This window comes from Triturus cristatus, chromosome 7, assembly GCF_964204655.1.
Source record: "Triturus cristatus chromosome 7, aTriCri1.1, whole genome shotgun sequence".
Lineage (NCBI taxonomy): Eukaryota > Metazoa > Chordata > Amphibia > Caudata > Salamandridae > Triturus > Triturus cristatus.
The window spans coordinates 169,837,768-169,862,916 of NC_140590.1; the positions used below are offsets into that span (position 1 = coordinate 169,837,768).

General features: G+C 42.2%; 1 protein-coding gene across 1 annotated transcript in view; it reads left to right on the forward strand.

Annotated features, from left to right (window-relative positions):
- Positions 1-23,922, forward strand: part of LOC146809140 (IgGFc-binding protein-like) — a 129,372-nt gene extending 105,450 nt beyond the window's left edge. The window contains exons 14-16 of the mRNA XM_085614830.1: positions 16,273-16,632; positions 21,087-21,297; positions 23,645-23,922. Of these exons, the coding sequence (XP_085470956.1) occupies positions 16,273-16,632; positions 21,087-21,297; positions 23,645-23,922 (849 nt within the window). The remainder of the gene's footprint in view (positions 1-16,272; positions 16,633-21,086; positions 21,298-23,644) is intronic.
- Positions 23,923-25,149: the final 1,227 nt, after the last annotated feature.

Below are 25,149 nucleotides of genomic sequence, written 5' to 3' on the forward strand. Positions count from 1 at the left end.
TTTCTTCAAATCTATAACTCTACTATACAGCCTCATGGGATGCCCCTAACAACTTCCCTGCTCCTCGAACCTATGCTCACCACCTTTGCCACGCCCTTCAGAGGCAGTCCTCTAGCTGGTACATTGAATATATAAGACACCTCTCCTATTACTATCTGTATCCTTAACCCTAGTTATTTACTCTTCCTATGCCACTAGTTGAGTTTAGCTTTGACATGGATCCAAAGCTCTCAAGTTCCATCTCTCTGGTGCTCAGTCAAAATATCAAAGTTTAAATATCGACCTATACTAATATCGAATTCTAAATATCGTAGGGACAGAATATCGAAGTCAAGAATATCGTTGACCAGAATACTGACTTTAAGGTAAGTAATATCGATTTTTTTTATATTGAAGTATGTATTATCGAAGTAAATAATATCGTTTGCAAAAATATAGTTGTAAATAATTTCGATGGTTTTTTTGTGTTATGTATTTTAGTATGTATTTTATATGTATGTTTACATTTTTTTTTTAAGTTTTTACATTATTTTTAAATATATGTGTTAAATGTTTAGAAAATAGAAATGTTTAAAAAAAATGAATTTTGCGTTTTAGTATCAGAGCGGGTTATGGGTTTATAGGGGAATATGGTGGGAAGTAATTTAAATATAATTATTAGTTAATATGTGTTTATTTATTTTTATTGTTACTTAATTTATAGTTCATTAATTATTAATTGATAATTAATTTGTATTAATTGGTTAATTTATAATTCTATTAATTACAAATAATGTATTAATATTTGTTTATTTATTGTTAATTACTTTATTGTAAATCAATTATTAATTATTAATTAATTACAATTAATTGATTAACTGGTAAGTAAATTAATTGTGTTATTTTTAATGTGTAGTGGGTTGTGGGTTTATAGGAGAATAGGGTGCGAAGTAATTTAAATATAATGAATTAGTTTTTTTCAATTTTTTTTCAATTTCAAAATGCTTTATTCGGTTTGTACAAGTACAACCATATAGCAACATACATAAATACAGTTAAAAATCAAATTTATGTAAGTTAAATAATGAAACGTTTAAAATTACATCACTATCCATGCCGATATTATTAAATCAATAAGGTATATCACTTTTGGGTACAAAGTTAAATTTGGTCACTGTATACATTTTAGCAGTAGTTGTTGAGGAGGGAGTTAATTCAGTTTAAACATTTTAGCAGCAATTTGTTTGTGATAAGGGTTTGTGCAAACGCCAGTGCAAAAATAAATACACATACAAACAATGTAACTCAACAGTAAATCACGAATAGTCATAGAATGTAACGGCCAACGGGTGAACGGAGATAACGAAGGGAAGAAATCATATAATTATTGATTTCCTGTGCCAGATACATTTTAGAATGTAAGTGGCCACACGATAGCACACATTCGGGGAAGCCAAATCAAACAACAATTGTATTGCGGCTCTTATATTGTACACGTTATATTCTAAAAATAGTTGCTTCAAATAAAACTTTCTAAAACCAGTATAAAAATTACAAAAAAGTAAAAAGTGGCAGATGCTCTGTTTAGATTTCCCATCGCATGGGCACAGACATAACCCAGGTTTTTTTACGGTTGGGAAAGCCACCAAATGGTGGACTATTCCCAGCCTCAGACGTGCTAGAACAAAGCGATGAGAATTAATGCTAACGAATGTAAGATAGGATGGGAATCTTGTGCTAAGGTTGTACTCCAAGTATAATTTAAACGTACTTTGCATTGCATACTCCTTCATTCTGGTCCCTTTTGCATGATCCAAATAGATGGTTTTGAGGTCACGCTTTGTTAAAACCGATTCTGTTAAAATATCTTTAAAAATATCCTGACCAAAGAGAGTCTTATACCAGGAGTGAATGTGTTTTAGCCAGGGGATTTTCGAATGTCGATTTGATACAGTCCAAAATTACTTCCTGGGTAAACCTGGTTTCTTCTTTGGCCCATATGGACCGCCATAGGGACAGTGGACGCAATGCAATCAGGTCTGTAACATAATTTATGCCTAGCTCTCTATGGGTAATCTCGTTTGAGGCAAAAACGGAGAGGCATAATAGTCGTTTCAGGTACTTATTTTCCTCTTGCTGGATGGACAGGGCAATCTGAGGATTATATCCCCATATCCCTGCTCCATACAGGACAGAGGACATGCCCCTTGAGTTATAGATGGAAATCATCTCTCGGATTCTATGACCCCCCAGTTTAGAGGCGAATCTGAAGATGCAATTTGTATTTCTAGTCATCTTCAGACCAACACAGGATTGCTCGTTTACCCATCTCCCATCTCCTGAAATACCTAAGTAGCAGAAATGTTGGACAGCCTCAAGTTTATCCCCATCTAAAAAGAATGACTTGTTTTTCTTTATTTTCTTACCACAAGTCATGGTCATAGTCTTACCCTTGTTAATTTTAAGCTTTCTGCCCTGAATAAAAATATGAAACTTCTCAATTAACTTTTGCAGCCCGTTCGCGGTCCTGGAAATCAGGACCGCGTCGTCCGCGTATAAAAGGACGGGTATTTGCTTTCCATTGATGATGGGGGCATCAGCATAAGATTCTTGTAAAAATTGATCAACCTGATTTATAAAAAGGGAGAATAAAAGGGGGGCAAGCACGCACCCTTGTCGGATCCCTCTACCAATTTTAAAAAGGGGGGTGCATTCACCGTCTGTTCCAAATCTAACCTTACTTGAAAGACTACTATACATTCTAGCCAAGAGGTGGATGATTTCAGGTGGTGCGCCCATGGCAAGTAGTACTGGCCAGAGCAGTGCGTGTTCCACTAGATCGAATGCGGAACTTAGATCTGCAAAGCACATAAACAAATTCCCCTCCTTGGCTTTAGTGTACTTGCCGATAATAAGTTCAAGGTTCACGCACTGCTCCATGGTTCCTAGACCCCTTCGGAACCCAAACTGAATAGGCGAAAGAACATTATTGTCTTCGGCCCAGGACTCTAATCTCACCAAAAGTATACGACTCAAAATCTTTAACGATGAGTCTAAAAGTAAAATTGGGCGATAGTTTCGTGCTTCAGCCCTAGAACCCTTTTTAAAGAGTGGTACTAAAATGGATTGACCCCATGAGGTTGGTAACTTATCCTCGATTGCAGCATTAAAATAACGGGTTAAAATGGGGGCCCATAGAACAATCTCAGATTTGAAAAAGTCCACGGGGACCCCGTCCGGACCCGGGGCTTTCCCCCCTTTACTCTTTTCAATTGCCTCAATCACCTCACTTAATGTCACCGAAAACAGTAATTTCTCCCATTTAAAACAGGTTGGTGTATCAGTTAAAACATTAGAATTAGAAACGGAAGTAAAATCAGAAATAAAATCAGAATTAAAAATCCCAGTGAAGTGAGCTATCCAGGCCTGACAACTAACATGCGAGGTTAGTTCAGGGATGTTGTCGTTCTTCAGGAACGGACTATTTACAATGTCCCAAAAAAGTTTGTGATCTTTGGTATCTGCAGCCAGATCTAATTTTTCCCATGCCTCGTCCTGCAATTCCTTCTTCCTGGTGGAGAGTGCAATTTTGTAATTATGGCGCTCTTCCCTGATCTTACAAACGTCTCTTGGTGTGGCATCAAGTGAAATTTTTAACCTTTTTAATGACTGAGCACAATGGTCATCAAACCACACCGCCTTGACTTTCCTTGAACTCCGTGGTTTATATGTCAGGGATTTCTCAATGGTTTTTGTAATAGTTAGGAATTTGGATAACAGGGTTCGTGGGCATGGTTCCGGCGATAAGCAATACTCGACCTCTCCACAACAATTTTTGATCACGTTGGCAACAAGTTTGGTGGGGTCAACTTTTGTCCATTTCACCCTCATCCCATTCGGTCTTTCTGCAGCAATATCCTGAATTGGTTGACCAAAGGTATTCCTTTTGATTCCCCAACCCAATAGTTCAACAGTTACACTGTTGTGATCACTGACCGTTTGTTCAATCACCCAAACATTGATATAAGCTACGGAGCAAGATATCATAATATGATCAATAAATGATTGGCTGTTCCTCCCATGGAATGTCGGACATCTAGCATTGTTTGTGTTCTTATTGCATTCTAGGAGGTCAAGGTCATATTTAGCCAATAGGTTATTCAGAGCGCTACCAAAGTTGTTATGCGGGAAATGATTAAATACACATGTAGTTTCCCTTCCCGAGTACTCCTCCCTATGGCCACATGCCCCCTTGAGTGCATAAGTACATGATTTAATGTTAAAATCTCCTACCCATATGATGGCAGCAGGTTTGGGTGAACTCAATAAAATCGCATCAATGGCCCGCTCTATGTCAGAAATAAACTTTCCCTGTTTGTGCCCCGCAATGTTATTATAAAAGTTCACAATTATTAAGTCTCTATATCCGCTATGGGCCATACGCAGAACAGAAGCATGATCACCTAGAACTACATAATCACTAACACAAAACTCAGTCAGTGCGGTGGATATCAGGGTCACAAGTCCACCCATGGCTCGACCGGCTTGGGATGCCACAGCCTGCACGTTAAAGGAAGTATAGCCCTCAACGTGTACTTCAGCCCTATCCCAAGTTTCTTGCAGGCAGATAATATCGTAACCCTGTTTAATAAAGTCAGCCCATATGGGGGTGTTTGCCTTAGAGGCTAGCCCAGCTATGTTCCACGTAATAGCCCTCAGGTTCTCTTCTAAGGCTACTTGGGATGGGTTGGTAGCTATTATGGCTAATGATATTATTGGGTTTCCCATGCGATTTTCAGCGGTACATATGGTGGCATCTATCACAGTTGGATCATTAGAACTTCTTACAGTGGTGTCTATTGAAGATTCCTCAACTGTATTAACAGCCATCAGCCTAAGATCCTCAGTTAGAGATGGTTCTTCGACAAGGGTATCCCCGAGTCAGTCATTTTCATCTAAAGAATTGAAAATCTGAAATCTGTTCGATGTTGGGACTGCATATTGACCATAAATGTTAGTACCCGGCCCAGGGACGTTATGGTTATTAAGGTAGTTAGGGTTTGGCAATCTGAATAAATTCAGTGGTTGCTGTGGAGCATACTGGTTATTTGGATCATAAGGAGTCAAAGGGTACCCAACTGATTGTGCTGATGCCTGCTGTACTAGTGGATACGGCTTATTAATTACTCTGGGGTGTTTAAAATTCTGCATGGGAATCTTAAATCCCACCAGGTTTCTGTAGAAATAGTCCAATGGGAACAAGGTGGTATTGTAATCATTCTCTGAGGGGATGGGCGCGTTCAAGATGGAATCTCTTGCCCATTCGATGGTTTTGTAATTAATGATTACGCAGTCCCCACTAATTTCCTTTTTACTGGGGCCCACCCACCCTACCCTTTGGGTTGAGAGGATCTGGCTTGCCCCACTTAAGGGGAATCCACAATTATGGGTAAGCCAGTACAAAATTTTGTTTTTAAGTGTTTCGCTGTTTTCGTATTGGGAAGGTTTAAGTTTTGGGACATTGGCAAGAATTGCCACATATGGTCTACTTTGTGGCGGGAGATTAATCACTGCAGGGATGATATTAGTTAATATGTGTTTATTTATTGTTATTGTTAATTAATTTATTGTTAATTACGTATTAATTGGCAATTAATTTTTTGAAATTGATTAATTGATAATTTAATTAATTGTGTTATTTTTTATGTGTCTCGCATTGTGTGTTTATAGGGCAATAGGGTGGGAAGTAATTTAATGTTATTTAAGAAAATATTAATTAAAATATTAATAAAATATTATTAAAAAAATGTTTTATAAGTATGTTAATTTTTACCCCCATGCTATCCAACACTTTCCCTACTGTTGCACTCACTGGAGTGGGAACAGTAATTCTTACCCCTCCGCTATTCCAACACTTTCCCTACTGTTACACTCACTCTAGTGGGAATAGTAAATTTTACCCCTCCGCTATCCAACACTTTCCCTACTGTTGCACTCACTGGAGTGGGAATAGTAATGATTACCCCTCCGCTATCCAACACTTTCCCTACTGTTGCACTCACTGGAGTGGGAATAGTAATTTTTACCCCTACGCTATCCAACACTTTCCCTACTGTTGCACTCACTGGAGTGGGTATAGTAATTTTTACCCCTACGCTATCCAACACTTTCCCTACTGTTGCACTCACTGGAGTGGGTATAGTAATTTTTACCCCTCCGCTATCCAACACTTTCCCTACTGTTACACTCACTGGAGTGGGAATAGTAATGTTTACCCCTACGCTATCCAACACTTTCCCTGCTGTTGCACACACTGGAGTGGGAATAGTAATTTTTACCCCTACGCTCTCCAACACTTTCCCTACTGTTGCAGTCACTGGGTTTGGAATTGTCATTTTATTTCTTCTGCTATCTAATATTTTTTGTATTATTTTAGCTAATGTACGGTATAATTAATTTTCAAAAGATAAAAAATAATTTACATTGTTTAAATATGTTATATATTTTTTTAAATTTTTATTTATAATATTGTTTTATGTGTATAGATGTATTTATAATTTGTTTTAAAATAACCATTTATAAGTGATTAAAATAAATATTAAAACATTTTAATAAGTTAGTATATATATATATTATATATTATATGTATAAGTCTAATGTATTTTTAAATTATATATATTACTTATAATTTTAAGCATTTTAAAATATTTTTAACTATGTTTATTTTAATTATATTTATTATTTACTTTATTTTACATTATTTTTTTAACTTAAATAAAAAACGATATTTTTAACAGCGATATTTTTTTTCTCGATATTTTTGCACTTACCTTAATGTAGATAGGATGTCTATATTCTTGTCCTCAATATTTTTGCTGCGATATTTTTTATAGTTCGATATTTTGACCTTCTATATTTAGTCAGAGATCCCCTAAAAGTAACCTTCAAGCACGCACCAATGTCATCTGGGAATCCCGCGACAAGTCAGCAAGAGACTCGAGAAAATTTCCTGCCTAAATTAGGAACAGTCCCTGACTTATTACCTGAAAACTATGACCCATTCAACTCGGGACCTTGCCAACAGAGGGTCCGATTCCGATCTCGGTCGGAAGGGCACCGAGCCGTACTCATGTTTTCCGGCTGACTCGTACAGCTGTACGAGCGAGCAAGTACGATGCGAGCTACATGAAAGTCACCGACTGAGTCGTTTCCGGGTCTGAACTTCTCCGTACGTCCCGGTCGGAAGCTAACCGTGGCGTGCAATGGATGTGATTTACAACCAAGCCAGTACGATGCACGCGTCGGACACCCTGTTTGAGCCGGAGTGTCCGGCTCGTAAAAGCTCTCGGAGTCAGACTTTGCGGGTCTGCGTCGGACCCCCTGACACCCGCAGCCTTACGACTCGGACACAGAGGGAGACCTATGGGTCTCCCCAACACAGGCATGTACGGTGCGGGTGGCACCGACGCGTACCCACTGTAGGGGGCGCACTTGTTCGAGACGTACCCATTCAGTCAATGGGAGCCCATGTACGTGTCGTACGACCGGCTCCCATTGACTTCTATGGGAGTCCGATCGAACCGAGTCCGACAGCATACGTGCGCATTGTACTCGCTCGGTCGGACTGTAGGGGTCCGGCTCGGTCGGAAAACACTCCAGATGCGACTCGGTCGGAGTGCTTTCTGACCCGGATCGGAATTGGCCCCAGAGAGTTGCAGGCAATCATCAGTACCCCAAAATTCTCCTCGCACCTGAATACAAATCAAAAGGACAGAATGATGTCCTCAACAGAGCTAACATCATCAAACTATTAAAAGGAGTACCGGGACTTGACACATTGGCATCTGGAGACATCAAGTACATTGAATTTCTCCCCCCAAGAGGGTTACAACCCTCTGAAGTAACATTGGTAAGATTCAAAACCTCTACATGGGCTCAAGCCTTTCTAGCCAGCAAAGTCATTTTCCGGACATGGCGAATCAAAATCTACCCACATCATAAACCAGGCTATCCTATAGTGCTAGCCAAGCTACCAGTCACCCAGCCAAGTTCTCGTCGGACCCTGAATGGTGACAGAAACAATCTGTACTCAATCCTAAAAAATGCTGTAGGTGATGCATCCACAATAGATAGTTCATGGACCATACCCTCGAATTTCAACAAAGTACAAGACTAAGGGTGGTTGCCAGCAGCTCTGTCCCGTAAAAGCTCAGCTTGACCGTCCGGGCAACACTCATTAAAATCAAAACAATTGGAGGCTGCTAAACCGAGCGATCCCCAGCTTCAACCTGTAAATCTTGCTAACCTCCAGTCGCAGCCTTGCTTATCTCTGCGCTCCTGGAACATTAGTGGTCTTCATCATAAAATGGCCTCATTAGAGACCTGAAATGTAATCCTCGGACATGACCTACTTGCCCTCCAGGAAACATGGGCTACTCCCAACTGCCCCATAGTAGGATACATCGAATACGAAACCAGCTGTAAGGGACTGTAACTATGGACGCCGCAAGGGGGTCTGGACATTTACATTTCCTGCAGTTTAAAAGGCCCAACTGAGTTACTAATCTTCGATGAGGACTGGCTGCTTGGAGTTAAAATTAACTTGTGGAGACAACAGCGCTCCATGCTGCTTCTCTTGTTTACATCAACCCAAGCACACGAATAACAAGCATTTGCAATGCAATAGGTCTCGCATTCACGCGAGTTTAAGCTATTGGCATTGTAAATGACACTGCCTTTTATTTAAGTTTTAAAAAAGAAAACAAAAATAAAAGGCATTGTTATTTGTAATGTGAGTAGCTCAAACTTGCGTAAATGCAAGACCTATTGCATTGCAAATACTTGTTCTGCAAACGTAGAGGGGAGTAGAATTACGTGTTGTCAAGTAGAGTGGAAATATGCAGAGTGAAATTATGATGTGTGGGGTGAAATTATGTGGCATGAAAGTATGTTGAGTGGCTTGGAACTGTGTGGCATGGAGCTGAATTGTGAGATGTGGAATTCTTTGGCGTGGTGTGGCATAGACTGCAATTGTATGGAAATGAATTCTGTTACCTGGAGTTAAATTATGTGGCATGGTGTGGAATTAAGGGATGTGGTGTGGAATTAGTTGGCATGGCGTGGAGTAGGATTATATGGTGTGGTGTGGAACTGTGTGGAGTGGAATTGTGTGGCATGGAATTGTGTGGCATGGAATTGTGTTGAGAGGAATAGAAGTATGTCATGGAGTGGAAATATGTGGCATGGAATGAAATTATGTGGTGGACTTGAATTATGTGCCGCTAAGTGGAATTATGTTATTGAGTGGATTCATTAATAGTGGAGTGGAATTATGTGGCATGGAATTACGTTCCATGGAGTGTAATTATGTGGTATGGCATGGAATTAATTGGTGTGGATTTGTACGGTGTGGCCTAGAATTGTGGGGTGTTGAGGGAAATTGTGAGACATGGAATTGTGTGGCGTGGTATGCAATTGTGTGACATGGAGTGCAATTCTGCGGAGAGGAAGTATGGGGGTGGAGTGGAATTATGTGATGTGGTGTGGAATTATGGGGTGTGGTATGGAATTATGTGGCATGCAATTGTGTGCCATGGAATGGAATTATGTGGTGTGGATTTATGAGAAGTGGAGAGCACTTTATGTGGCATGGAATTATGTGGAGTGGAATTATTTTGCATTCACTGAGATAGACATGTTACTGTGTGGCGTGAACTACAATTATGTGACGTGGTGTGCAATTGTGTGGAGAGGAATTCAGTGCCGTGAAGTGGAATTATGTGACATGGTGTGAAATCCAGTGGTGTGGCATGGAATTAGGTGGCAAGGAGTGGAATTATGCTCCGTGGAGTAGAATTATGAGATGTGACATGGAATGGTCTGGCATGGAATTGTCTGGTGTGGAATTGTGTGGTGTGAAATTATGTTGGTTTGGGGAGATTAAATTTAGGTGGTACAATGTGGAATTATGTGGTATGGAGTGGAATTATGTCTCATGGAGTGGAATTATGTAGCATGATGTGGCGTCGTGATGTTGCATGGAGTGAAATTATGTGGGCTGGAGTTGAATTGTGTGGCATGGAATTGTGGGGTGTTGACTAGTGGAATTATGTGGTGTAGAGTAGAATTAGGTGGCGTGAAATTATGTGGAGAAGAATTGTGTTGCATGGAATTGTTTGGCATGGTATTGTGCGGCATTGAGAGGATTGGAATTATGCGACATGGAGTGGAATTATGTGGCTTGGATTGGAAATATGAGGGTGGAGTGTACTTAGGTGGCATGGAGTTGAATTGTGTGGTTCAGAATTGTGTTGCATGGAGTGTAATAGTGTTGACTGGAGTGGAATTGTGCAACGTGGAATTGTGTGGCGTGAAATGCAATTGTGTGATGTGGAGTGCAATTGGGTGACATGGAGTGTCACTGAGTGGAGTGGAAATCATATAGCATGGAGTGGAATTATGTGACATGGTAACGAATTGTGTGGTGTTGAGTGGAATTACGTGCCGTGGAATTATGTGGCATGGAGCCGAATTATGTTGATTTGAATTGTGTGGCATGGCATTACATGCCATGGATTGGCTTTAAGTGGCGCAGAATTTTTTGGCATGAAATTGTGTGGTGTGAAATTGTATGGCGTGCAATTGTGTGCCATGGAGTGAAATTGTGAGACATGGAATTGTGAAGAGTGCCACTGTGTGACATGGAGTGCAATTGTGTGGAGTGGGATTAAGTGATGTGGAGTGGAATTATGTGACGTGGTGTGGAATTATGTGGTGTGGAGTGAAAGTGTGTGGCATATAGTAGAATTATATGGCATGGATTTATGTGATGTGCAATTGTGTCGCATGGCAAGGAATTGAGTTGAGTGGAAATATGTTGATCTGAATTATGTGGCACGAAAGGGAAGAGACATTATGTGACAGAGTGGAATTATGTTGTAGGGAGTGAAATTATGTGGCATAGTATGTGGCATGATGTGGAATTATATGTTGTGCACTGAAGTGGAATTATGTGGTATGGAGTAGAATTATGTGGCATGGAATTGTGTGAGTGGAAATTTGTGGCATGAGTGGAATTATGAGATGTGGAATTGTGTTGCATGGAACTGCGAAGCCTTGAGTGGTGTGGAATTATGTGGCATGAGGTGAAATGATGTGGTATGGAGTGGATTGAAAATAGGTGGAGTGGAATTATGTGACTTGGAGGGGTAATATATGGCATGAAATTATGTGGTGTGGAGTTGAATTACGTTGCATGGAACTTGGTTGCGTGGGATTCTGTGGTGTGGAGTCGAATTGTGAGACATGGAATTGTGCAGCATGGTGAGCAATTGTGTGGCATGAAGGGCAGATGTGTAACTTGGAGTGCAATTGTGTGATGTGGAATGCCATTGTGTGGAGTGGAGTCATTTAGGGAGGAGTGGAATTATGTTACACTTTGTTGAATTATGTGGTGTTCTGTCAAATTATGTGGCATGATGTGGAGTGGCATTATGTGATGTGGAGTAGAATTATGTGACATAGAATTGTGTAGCATGGCGTGGAATTGTGTTGCATTGAGTGGTGTAAAATTATGTGGCATATAATAAAGCATAATTATGTATAGAGGTCATTTAAGTGCCTGCTGCTTGTTTCCTCTGACAGATGGTCACTTGAGAGCAATGGAGTTTGGAGCTGATCAATAACGTGTCCACAGGACCCAATGTGTTCTCCGCTCAGAGGGGAAACAGCAATTAAGGAGGATGTCTCTGTCTCCCTTCACGCCCAGGGAGGAGGGAGATGCGAGCGAAGCATCAAAGGGCTGGGTGAGAAGGGAGGGGGGAATGCAAGGGTCAAAGCAGCGAAAGTGAAAGTAATCCAGCAGAGCATCAAAGGACTGGGTGAGAAGGGAGGGGGGAATGCAATTAGCAGAGGAGCAGCTGTGCACGTGCATGTGATCTCGTGCACTCAAGGTTTAGGCCAGCCAAAAGTGTGGGTAGCACTTTGAAAATCCCACATATAAAATGTCTCTTCGAGCCTTTGGCTCACGAGACCTAAAAAGGGATCACTTAAAACTGATTGCTCATAATTCTGTGTGACCTGGCCAGGGACTTCCCTCACGCAGACTGTTTGCTTACTGGGGACTTTAACACCAACCTTTTCCAGGGAAACCCATCAGATTTTGGAGGTCTTCTATCATTTAATCCGCCGGCATTGAAGGATCAGATTAAACCCTCATCTCAACTATATTGTAGTTTAGGGGAGCACTGCGTGTTGCCGACTTTACAGTGCTGGTTTCATCGTAATGAATGGTAGGTTCACACAGGACATTCCACCGAATTGGACATGGACAAATGGTCGAAACTACTCTTACCTAGACTATACCATCTGTAATTCAGCCCTGTTCTCACACTTGGAAATCTATAGCATCATAGCGCGATCTGAGAGCGACCACCACCCACAAGTCGTCACTGTCAGCCTAAACTCAGTCCATCATGATCTTGCTCTAAATACTCACAAGGGAGTTCACACCGATCACTTAAAACGTTTAAGATGGAATGATGATATCAGCATTAACATCATGAAGGAATGCCTCTTATTCACGGCGGTTTCCCATTGACAGCCTCTCCCATCGCTGAGTTGTCAAACTTCTGTTCTCATTTGTTAAGCCTTTTCCCATCCCCTTCGCATTCCCATACCGATTTTCACAGCACCCAGCCCCCTATTTTAATTCAAACCATGGTGATAAAGAAGATCAGAAACACCGCCCTACGGGCAGCCAGGAAACACTCTGGTTATATCGACCTACTGAACGAGTACAAAATCTAAAAAATAAATTACAAATGGGCATATCAAAAGGATAAACAACTCCACCTTGAACAATTCTGGTGTAAGTTTCTCTGGGAAAGCAAAAACCGGAACTCAAGAAAATTCTGGGCTCTAGTGAATAGGCAAAGCCGCGAAAATACCAGCCAGGGGAGTGCAACCATCGCAGAGGAGAATGGACAATATTTTTGACTGGCCATTTTAGGGCCAACAGAGGAGCAGATCCTACAGCAATTAATAATTCTATACTGATTAAAGAAGCCCCTATGGAGTGCCGGGACTGTTCACTAGAGTCGAAGCAACATCAATGCTAGAAAATCTCTAGCACCCAAATAAGGCTAGCTAAAATACTATCAAAAGCAAGACCAGATGGAGCGCCAGGTCCAAACGGTCTGCCACAGGTCCTGTTTGAATCGAATATCGCTCTCTGGTCAAAACAACTAGCAACCTTCTTCAATTTTTCACTAAGGAGTTCGACTATACCTGACTCCTGATGAAGTGCAATAATCCACCCAATCTAGTCTGGCTCCCATTCGTCCCTAAATAATTACAGGTTGATAGCCTTACTGGACAACGAGGCAAAGAACTTTGTGAGTATTTTACTCGAAGAACTGAGTTCTTGGGCTGACCTGAAAGGACTGATCCCAAAAAATCAAACCGGTTTTATTGCAAACTCTGGTACCATGTTTAATTTTCTGGCAATATCAATACTCATCGATAAAGCACTATTCTCATCCAAGGTGGTTTATTGTTGTTTTGTTGACTTGCTGCCTTTGACCTGTGCTGCAGTAAGGAAGCAACGCATCACCTCCCCCGAAGCAAGGAACCGACCCCAAAGCTTCAAGGTGAACCAGTCCCTGTCTCAGCCTTCACTGGTCACTCTGGGGGTTCCACAAGGATCCGCGCTTTCACCTACTCTCTTCAACCTGTTCATGGAGCCTTTAACAGAAATTCTGAAATCTTCCAGCATTCACTATCACATGTACAACGATGATAAAAAACTTTACCTGAAGGTCGCCTACACTGAAGACATCAGGCCCCTCAACTCAGTCTTACTTAAAACACAAAGCTGGTTGACACATTACCACCTGAAGCTTAACGCTCTTAAAACTGAATTCCTCTTAAACGAACCAACCAAGTAGTCTCCAATCATCGAAGAATGGTTGAATCAACTCACAGCTCTTAATTGCACGCCACACATCATTTATTTCACAAGCTCATTGGGAATAATGCTAGACAAGAGTCTGAGCATGCAGAATCACATTAGTACACTCACCAAAGGAGCGAACTTCCAACTCAGCATCTTAAGGAAAATGAAACCTTTCCTCCCTTCACATGACTTAAAGATTGCGGTGCAAGCCCTAGTGATCTCTAAGCTGGATTATGAAAGGACAACCCTTTGCTGCCTTCCTTGATTGATGACGACTCCTCTCAGGGCTGCCCTCAATTCTGCTGCAAGGCTCATAACAGACGCGAAAAGAAACAATCCTATCATGCTAGAGCTGATATCCCTAATTGGCTTCCATATGAAGCTAGGATACAATTAAAAATTGCATGTATGGCACATAAAGTCATTAATTTCAACACCCCAATGTACCTTGCTCAAAAACTGGAGCTCTCAGGTGGATCGACATCCTCTAAAAGTGAAGCACATTACTGCTCAAACCACAAACATTCAATTAAAAAAAATACAAACGAGCTTTCTCGGGTATTGCCCCGAGGATGTGGAACTCCTCACCCCCTGAAGTCAGGTTGAATTCATCCATTGCCCTTTTCAAAAAGGAAGTTAAAGTGATACTAGAGGACACCCTAGTTGGTATGAGACTGTAAAGACTGCTTGGTGGATCTGTTGAATCTCTGTTACCTCTGCCTATTCTGTTTGCAAAACTGTTCTACTGTAAAGTGCTATGATACCCCCTGTGTCCTTGTTCGCTACTTAGACTGAATCCCTCTATTGCCTTTTTCAAGGAAGCAAAAACGATACTAATGAAGAAACTTTTGCCTTTGATTCCTAGCTTCCAATGCTCCCTAGGGCACCCAGCTCTACGAGACTGTTATCATTGTATTTAGTTTTTTTGTTTTTTGTTTTTTTGTTTTTTGTTTTTTTGTTTTTACCCCTCGTATCCTTTCTTGTTTTATAAACTGTAAAGCGCTGTAATACTCTCGGTGGTCATGTTCGCGCTATAGAAAACTTTTTAAATAAATGTCATAACTGCTAATAAACACACCTTAACACCTCCTAAGAAATTATGTACTTCCTCTATTGAGTCCGTCCAGAACCGCAAGCACACAAAGTCTCATGATACTCTACCCATGCAGTCCCTATGTAGGTTAGGAGGCCATTCACCAAGGCATTTATGAGTAAATATGGTAGTAATCACGCAATACTACTTAATCTACTCATAAAAGCCTTTGTGAAATGGCCCCATAATCATAAAGCCAACCATAAATTAATGTTTTGGTTTTGTTGACTACCTTTTTTAATAGTCACTTCTTTGGCACAAATGAATACAATTTTTCCTACTGAAACCCCTTATTATTCGACTACACTTCTCTCTAAACCGGCAGTTGTTATAAGTGATTTGTTGGAAAGTGGGTTATTCGTAGTGATAAATATGCATCTACCTCTGGCAATAAGGCCACTAACATGGTCTAGTGCTCTGTATAGATCTCTGTAAATTATTCCCATGTTCAACCCTTTGTAGCTTGGCTGCGAGCAGGCAGGCTTAACTCAGAAGAGCGTTATGTAAAGCATTTAAAACACAAATTCAGTAAATATTCTAGACACAACAAACAATAAAAATCCAACACCAATTTAGAAAAACAGGAAACATCTATATCTTTAAAATGACACCAAAACAAAAAAATTAACACTTCAAATCACTTAGAAACCTATAGAGCCACTCAGGAAAATTTGGTTGTGCTGGGGGGAGGGGGGTGTCAGAAGTTCCATTCAGACAAAAAGCCAGCTCTTGACAGTCTTCCTGAAGGTGTTCAGGCAGGGGGCACGTCTGATGTCGATTGTGAGCTCATTCCAGGTCTTGGCTGTAATGTAGGAGAAGGATCTTCCCCCTGCTTTGGCTTTGCGGATGCATGGGGTTTCAGTGAGGACGAGGTTTCTTTTGGGTACGTGGAGGGTGATTCTGTCATTGAGGTATTGGAGTCCAGTGTTGTATAGGCATTTGTAGGCGTGCGTGAGAATCTTGAAGGTGACTCTCTTCTCAACGGGTATCCAGTGGAGCTTCCGTAGATGTTGGCTGATGTGCTTGAGTCGAGGGATGCCGAGGACGAGACTTAATAGGGGTCCCTCAACCCTAATAATGCTTCAGTGGGGGTCCTCAGGTTCCAGTAATGATTATGTGGGGGTACATAAAAAGTCAAAAGAGTGGGAACCACTATATAGAATTCAGACACATAGATCAGCACATTTGGGTCAAATAATGTGTTCCTTTTCTGCAGTGATGACCTAAATTCTTTTTTGACTTTCAGCGTGGAGAATCAGTCATATCTGCAGATTGTTTGAAGCAATGCACATGCCTGTCGGGTACACTGGGCGTTCAGTGCTCTGAATACGGCTGTGACAGAGGATCCGTGTGCGCTGTTAACAATGGGGTTCGAGATTGTTACATCCAGTATATTCAGTGCACATTTCCACTGGAGACCATTGTTAGGGCAATTGGGAATGTGTCAAGGATCAGCTTTGATCTCAGTCATACCTGCACTGTAAAGAATCCATACTATTATACGTTGATGGTGAACTACGATCCATCTATCCAGCCCGGCAGTATCGTCATTGCTTACATAAAAAAAGGATTTACCGCAGAACTGAGGAGCAACCAGCAAGTAAAGGTAAGCAAAAGTAGCTCCTGAGAACAAATTTCGAAGAAAGTCTTATATCTTACACAGAAAGTGTAGGTGGTACAATTTTGGGGTAAAACACTGGGATTCATTTGGGAAAAAAACTGATTGTTTTGAATAGGTTATCACCAATGAGAGAGGTGAAATGGGAAAGTTGTAGTTATAAAGCAACTCAATTCAAAGCAGAGATGTTAAAGAGAATACCTTTAAAGAAGTGAGAGCTTGGGGCTAATTTATAAATAAAATCCAGAATGTCAGAAAATAAAAATAAATGAGAATTTTTTACTTGTCCTCTCTTTTTCCCTGTTTCTTACGTTTTTTCTTGGATCTCCACCTTTCCCCATTTTTCTTCCCATTCTATCTTTGTTTCCTTTTTCTCCTCCTTATTTCTTCATTACCTTTCTCTCTTTTGTTCTTACTATATCTCCCTATTTCTGTTCTTGTACCCATTTTCATAATTTGTATTTGTCAGTCTCCTTAAATGTTGCAGTCCTTAGGTCCCACTTTTTAGCCCTGCGTGACATTATTTAGGAGTTTTGGCTGCAAACCTACTAACAGATGAGGACTAAAAATAAATGAACAAAACTTTAGTGAGAGTTAGTTTATCAGCCCAGGCACTTAGTGCAACCCTCAGCTGGTATTGCTAAAGTAGTGGGAGGGGGGAGGGTTTGCAACCACCACTGCTTGACCACTAAATGTGAGCAGTAACCAGCATCAACAAACAAATGCTCGAGTGAGGCATTAACACAAATCTGTTGCTTTCATCACTTTGAGTTTGATCTCTTCATGGAAGATGGCTGCTGTCAGGTTTTCACTAATCTTGCGTGCAAGATCTCATCATCGGCACTGATGACCACATACATTAAGACAAATGGGCCAGTGGTATTAATGGGAAAAAGGGAATGGTAAAAGAGAAACAAAAGAAACCCTGGACTGTTTAGAATAACTACCACAATCTGTGTCACTATATGCTCTTTTGTTGAAGATGAATAAAGTTTTTACTTGACTTCTCTAGTACTGAAATATGAGGGACATCATTAACACCCTGGGAGCTGCTTAGCAATACATACAGACTGAAATTGAACAACTTAAACACAATTTATAAACAAGGGAATTGTCCTCAATGCCATCTACGCTGATACAGTTTGTTTGTTTTAAACTCACACACTTGAGGACAGTTCTCTCTAAACCGTATTGCTCATACTCAAATGGAGGTGGAGCCAGCATTGTGCAAGGCAGGCACAGCCCTATTCAGGCCCAGGTGCTACTCCTCCTACCACTCCTCATGCAGATAGGTCTATTCAGCCTTGTGCTGACTCACCCTGTCTACTGGAGCCACCCCAGCCCCTGTCACTCACAAACCAGACATAGAATACACAACCTAGCAGAGGCAGGCTTGGATGGTTAGGCAAGAAAATACCTACTTTATAAAAGTGGTATTTTCAAGCACAGAATGTTAAAACCAACTTCACTAAAAGATGTATTTTATCATTCTGAGTTTAGGCATACTAAATTCTAATTTCTACCTTGTTCCCTGGGTCAGTTAGGATTATAAGATGTTATAATCAAACTGCCCATTCTGGCCTATGGGAGCAGGTAGCCTTGCAATAGTGAAAAACAAATTTGGCTGTAATTCACTAGCAGGACATGCCACACACATCAGGGCATGTCCTACCATTTACATACAATGCACCTTGCCCTTGGGCCTACCTTAGGGGTGACTAATATGTAGAAAAGGGAAGGTTTAGGGACTGGCAAGTGGGAGCACTTGCGAAGTCGACATGGCAGTCTCAGACTGCCCACAGGCTCTGCAATGGCAGACCTGAGACACACTTTACAAGCTGCTTCTGTGTGTGGCACAACCAATGCTGCAAGCCCACCAGTAGCATTTGATTTTCAGGCCCTGGGCACACAGGGTGCACTGTACTAGGGTCTGTCAAGTAAATCAAATGAGACAATCATGGAGTCACTAATCCAATAAAATAATTTACAATATGGAGAACTTTCACTTTGGCATTGAACAGCAGTGGCAGAGTGCCCAAAACATCTAGACCAGCAAAACACATAGCAAAAATAAAGGAGGCAGCAGCAAAACATGGAAGGAAGACCCACGCCAATGGTGCCAGGTCTAACAGTGATCAACTCAGTGGGCCTACTGACTTTAATGGAGTTATATTCCAGATCATCTTAGGAGTTCTATTTATTAAAAAAGTAGGCATAGTCCAGGTCAACCCTGTGAGCCCACCAACTTTAATGGCTTCACATTCCAGCTCAACACACTTTGGTCAAGTCAATGGCTTATATAAAAAATATTTATACATTTTTATACATTTTGTTAAGTTTCATTACTGTTCAACTCATAGGACCCACTACCTTTATTGGAGTTGCTGCTGTTCATCTCAGTGGCCACAGTGAATTTAATGGAGTGACATTACACCAACTACCTCCCTAAACCTCCATACTCACAGACTTCAAAGTACCCCAAGGGTCGTACCTCAGCCCCACCCTGGTCAGCATCTACATAATGCCCCTCACAGACATTGTCAGATCCCATGGACTCAACACAATCTTCTAAGCTGATGATACTCAACTCATCCTCTCCCTCACCGAGGACCCCGCCAATGCCAAAACCAACTCCTGCAATGCCATGACTGACGTAGTCAAATGGATAATGGATAAGACAACTGCCTCAAACTCCGACAAAACAGAGGTACAGATCTTCGGTGGGCACCTCTGCATGGGACCACAGCTGGTGGCCAGCAGAACTCGGACCAGCACCCATTCCAATCAATAAATCAATCAATCAACAAGCAGGGGCATATAAAGCTTGGCTGCTCACCCTAGAGTGTCTCAAGACGCTGGGGAGGTGGGGCTGCTGATCACCTTAGGGGGTTGGATCATTCAAAAAGCCAGGTATTGAGGTCCTTCTTGCACGCAACGTGGGCATCATCCTCAACAGCCAACTGACCATGACATTTCAAGTCAACACTGTCACCGCTTCCTGCTTCCACACCCTTTGCATGCTATGCAGATTCTCTAGATGGCTCCCAACCAACACCAGGAAGACCGTCACACGGGCCCTCGTCACCAACCACCTCAACTACTGAAATGCCCTCTAAGCCGGATTATCCACCCAGCTCCTCAGAAGACTCAGACCATTCAGAACTCTGCAGTCCCACTCATCCTAGACCTGCCCAAGCGCACCCACATCGCCCCCCCCCCCACCTCAGGAACCTCCATTGGCTTCCCATCTAGAAGAGAAACCAATACAAGATTCCTACCCTCGCTTATGAGGCCCTATACATCCAAGGACCGTCCTACATCAACCATCAACCCTCCTTCCACCGGCTTGAAAGACACTTGCACATCGACTCTCGTCCTCGCGCACATCCCCTGCATCTATTGCATCTGAAGCGGGGGACGTTCCTTCTTCTACATCGCCTCCAATGCCCTACCATTCCACCTCAGAACAGAAACATCCTTGGCGAACTTCAGAAAGAAACTCATGACCTGACTCTTCGACACAAAAACAGCAACCTCAGCACCCAGATTCTCCTTGGGGTGACAGAGGTGTGCTATACAAATTACAAATGTCGACTGATTGATTGATTGATTGACTGACTTTAATGGAGTCACTATACTTGTCAACTCAATGACCTTCCTGGTTTTAATGGAGTTATATTCCAGGCCAACTCAATGGATACAGTCACTTTAATAGAGGTGCCTTCCAGGTCAACGTCATAGCACCATTGGCTATAATGAAGTGATTTTCACGGTTAGCTGAGTGGACCCACTGGCTTTTCTGGGGTGAAATTTATGTTCAAGCCGATGATCTTGTTGACTTTGCACTGGTTTGGTTTGGGGCATCTGCCACTCTGACAACCGTTAACTTGGCAGGATCAAGAATTTGGTCAAGCAATGTTTGTTAATATATAAGGACAAGGTCTGTTTACCCGACAACAAAAACTTCGATGTATTTCCTCAGCATTCAGTTGACACCACCTATCTTCCCATCATCTCTTCTTTGAAGGCACATCAAAGAGAAGGCCCCTAAAATTGTCGAAGTTGGTACAAATGATAGCTTGGTTTATGCAGTCAAGGGAACCAGAATCAACACTAAGGTTTCCTGTTCATAGATAATTAGTGCAGAAAAGTAACTATCCTCTTTTTTCAGGTGCGAAAACAGGGATCATGCAGCTGGTGACTGACATTGGCATATGGATCTGATGAAATCCATCAACGTTGTATGATCATTTCTAGCATCAAAATTAGTCCAATCACTTTTATATCTGAAGGGGTGAAGAGAATGAAGGATTTTTTGGGACATGGTTATTTTTTCCCTCACTGATATTGGCACCACTATGGTCCTCTGATTTTTGTAATACAAGGGTACCATGAATGTATGGCCATCATCGATCAATAACTGTAATATTGTTTCTCTCCAGGTGAAAAATGCCCTTGTGAATTTGCCATATACTGACTTAAATGGACTGGCTATAAAGACAGTGGAAGATGGCCTAATGCTCGATCAAACCTCAGTGCTTAGGCTCACAATCAGTTTTAATGGGACTGTGACCCTGGCAGTCAACCCTACAATAGATGCATGTGGACCCTGCACTGACTCTAAGGACACAGTTATATCTCCAATACAAGTTGGTAAGTGAAATATTATTTCACCAGTTACAAATGAGAAACAAATAATCGCTCCCAGCTACTCTCCTCAGTTTATTTCAGGATATTGCTGCTGCAAAGTATTCACTTAAAACCATATTGATACTGCTTCACGCCCCTACATTTCTTTCCATGGCCTGTCAGGTTTACTTCGTACTCTCTTCAAATTCGCCAAGGCTGCAACAATCTGTAAACGAGTCTCTGGGAAATAAAAATGCTAGGCTATGGGTAGGGCAGGGTGAGGCTAGGATGTTTTTGTAAAGAGGCTTTTTCTTTGGGAACTTGGCTTTAAGAAGCAAGCAGTGACGCACCGGCGGAGCAAGGGGCTTGTAAATAAGACCCTAAGGGCCTCATGTAGGTAGCATACAAGTTACCACTTCTTAAATACCGAACGTTACCGAATCGGTATTTAAGAAGTGGTAACTCGTATGTAGGTAATCATTCGGTAAATATTACCGAATCGGTAAAATTCGGTAATTACCGAATCGGTATTTACCGATTCGGTAATGAGGCATACCTTCCCATTGATGGGAAGGTATGCCTCATTACCGAATCGGTAAATACCGATTCGGTAATGGGGGGAACACATGCAAGGGTGGCAGGGTGTCACATTGACACCCTGTTGCACCCCTGATTCGGCCATGTGTGCACATGTGGCACACATACATGCCCTAAGGGCATGTATGTCTGCCACATTGCACACTTCTAAGCGCTTTAAAATGCTTAAACACATCCATTCATTATTTACCACCAACTATTAGTTGGTGGTAAATACCGACTCCTAAAAACACCCACACACTCCCCCTACATCTCATTTCTGTATTCGGAATTTACCGAATCGGTAAAATTACCGATTCGGTAATTTTACCGATTCGGTAAATTACCGAATACAGAAATGAGCCCCCTACATCTCAAAAGCCAAAATACCGGTCGGTAACGGTATAATTACCGAAAATCGGCCGTTACCGACCGGTATTTGGCTACCTACATGAGGCCCTAAATGTCCATTGTCCCTGGTGATTCTGGTTGCAAGAAACCCTTGAATCCATGGCTTCAGCCACCTGAATGTGAAAGGAAACAGCTTCCTAGGCGTCTTTTTTTGCATTTGAGGTGTCTACGTTTGGTACATATAAATCAGAAATCCTCTGAGTTAGTGCATGAAGTTTAGACACCACAACAGAGAGAGGTCCATGCTCACTGTTCCCGACTTTTAGTGTTCTCATTCCACGCTTTAAATCAGAGAAATTCTAAGTTAAAAGTGTTAACCTTAGACATCTCAAACAGAGAAAAGTGCTCTCTGCTGACCCGATCAGCTCTTTGCAATTCAGTCCCAGATCTAACTGCCCAGCCAAAAACAGTGCGTCACAGATATGCTAACAGTTTCTGCTAGATTTGCGTTACACAAGTTGCATTACAAACTGGTGCAATGTGTTGAAATGTGAGTTGATTTCCAGTGCTCTATGTGCTGGAAAGTAAGTCTAGGTCTATGTGCTACCTTGCCCCTCTTTGCATTAAGAGGGCATACCATGGGTGGTACATGAGTGTTCCCATATAAGCCTCCCTGGATTTTGATGCAAATCCCTATCTCCTAACATTTGTAGACAGGAATTTGCGTACAAAATGTGCCTTCTTCAGACAGACATAATGTTAGAAAAAAGTTTTCTTTTCTCCAGACTTGTCCAACTTTACTTGTGTGTTGTACTTTACATCACATATACCAAATTGACAAAAATATAAAATTATGCCTAAGCATAGTATTTTGACTGAAAGGTAACAGTTCAAGTACAAAACCTATGCTAGACATCACACACCTGTTTTCATGCTTTTACCATGGTGCAAGGATACATGCACCATGTGAGGCCACCAGAATTGAGCTAGCACAGGGAGAGGGAGGAATTTCTATATTTTAATAGATATGGCGCTGTTCTGCCTGTTCTCCTACTTGCAGTGCAGTGCAGCACATTTGGTTGCTGCATTGTGTGAAAATTAGAAAGCTTCACTCTGCTTGTGTAATCCTAAATGCAAGATCAACAGTGACCCACCCTCTCTCAAACTGATGCGAAGACCATGATGAGAGGCACCCTTGCCTACAGAGCCCCGGGACCCCGAGCAACATTCTGAATCATTATCACCAACTTCATCGACCCCTAGCAATTGACTCTCAAAACTATGTCCTACTCGTCGACCTCAAATTCCACATCGATGACCCCAACAATGCCAACTCCAACTCACTCCTGGAGAACCTGAACAACATCAGCCTCACCCAACTGGTCACCAAACCCACGGATGAATGCGGACACACACTGGACCCCATTTTCACTTCCAACAACAGAATCAAATTCAGCCAATGCCACAGACCTCACCTGGACTGACCACGCCATCATATATTTAACCCTCAGCGACGTCGAGCACACCATCACAGGGAGTCTGATCTCCCCCCACCGCAGCTTGGGCAAGGTCACCGAAGCACAGTGGGTTCAGGCCCCACCACCTCCAACCCGAGACCTCAATGAGGCCATCAAGAACTTTGCCGCCAGGATCACCTACAGCACCGGCAGAGTTGCTCCACTGAAACTTACAAAATCCAACAGCGCTAAACATGCCAGCTAGCACACCTCAGAACTCAGAACCTCCAAGCGCAACTGCAACCAAGTGGAGAAACAGTGGAGTGCCAGCAAGAAGCGCGCCGATAGAGCAGCTTACAAAACAGCCCTCAGCAATTATCACTGGCACATCACAGAAGCCAAGAAAGCAGCCATCACCACCCATATGAACTCCGCAACCAACCAAACAAAGTAACTCTTCAAAATAGTCAAAGAATTCTCCAACCCGACAGCCATAGAGAACACCATCTACCCCTCCCAAGAACTCTGCGACACCCTCTCAGACTACTTCCACAGCAAGATCACCAACATCTACAACAATTCCAACATAGAGCCCACCACCCTTATTCCAGATGACTTCAACCAACCAGCAAACACCAGCCAAACCATCACCACCTGGTCACAGCTAACCTGCCTCACCACCTCAGCCTTCATGTCCTCCATCTCCTCGGTGTCGCCCACCGACCCCTACCCCCACCACCTCTACAACCATGCACCGAACCCTATTGGCATGCAAATCACCAGCATCCTTAACACCTCCATCTCCACAACAGCCTTCCCGGACAGATGGAAATACACAGATGTCAGACCCCTCCTAAATGAAGCCTCCACTGACTCCAACAATCTTAAATATTATCACACGATCTCCCTGCTCTCCCACCCGGCAAAAGTTCTTGAGAAAGCCATCACCAGCAGCTCATCAAATTCCTGGAACAAAGCCACTTACAGGACGCCTCTCAATCAGGATCCGTGCCAACCACAGCACTGAGACTGCGCTGATCACCGCCACTGATGACAACAGAAAACTCCTGAACCATAGAAAAATAACGGCCCCATCCTCTCTGTGTTGTTTGACACAGTCCACCACAGCACCTTCATCAACAGACTCCACAATGTAGGCATACAGCAAAACACCCTCAAGTGAATCGCCTCCTTTCTCACCAGATGCACACAGAGCATCCGACTCCCTCCCTTCACTTCTGCACCCAAAGACAATATATGCGGCATACCACAAGGATCATCCTTCAGTCCCACCCTGTTCAACGTCTACATAACCCCCCCACAAACATTATCAGATCCCACCGACTCAGCGTAATCTCCTATGCAGATGACACTCAACTGATCCTCTCACTCCAGTGACAAAATGAACTTCTGCAACTCCATTACCAATGTAGCCGAATGGATGAGAGACAACTAGCTCTAAATTAACTTTGACAAAACTGAAGTGCTGATC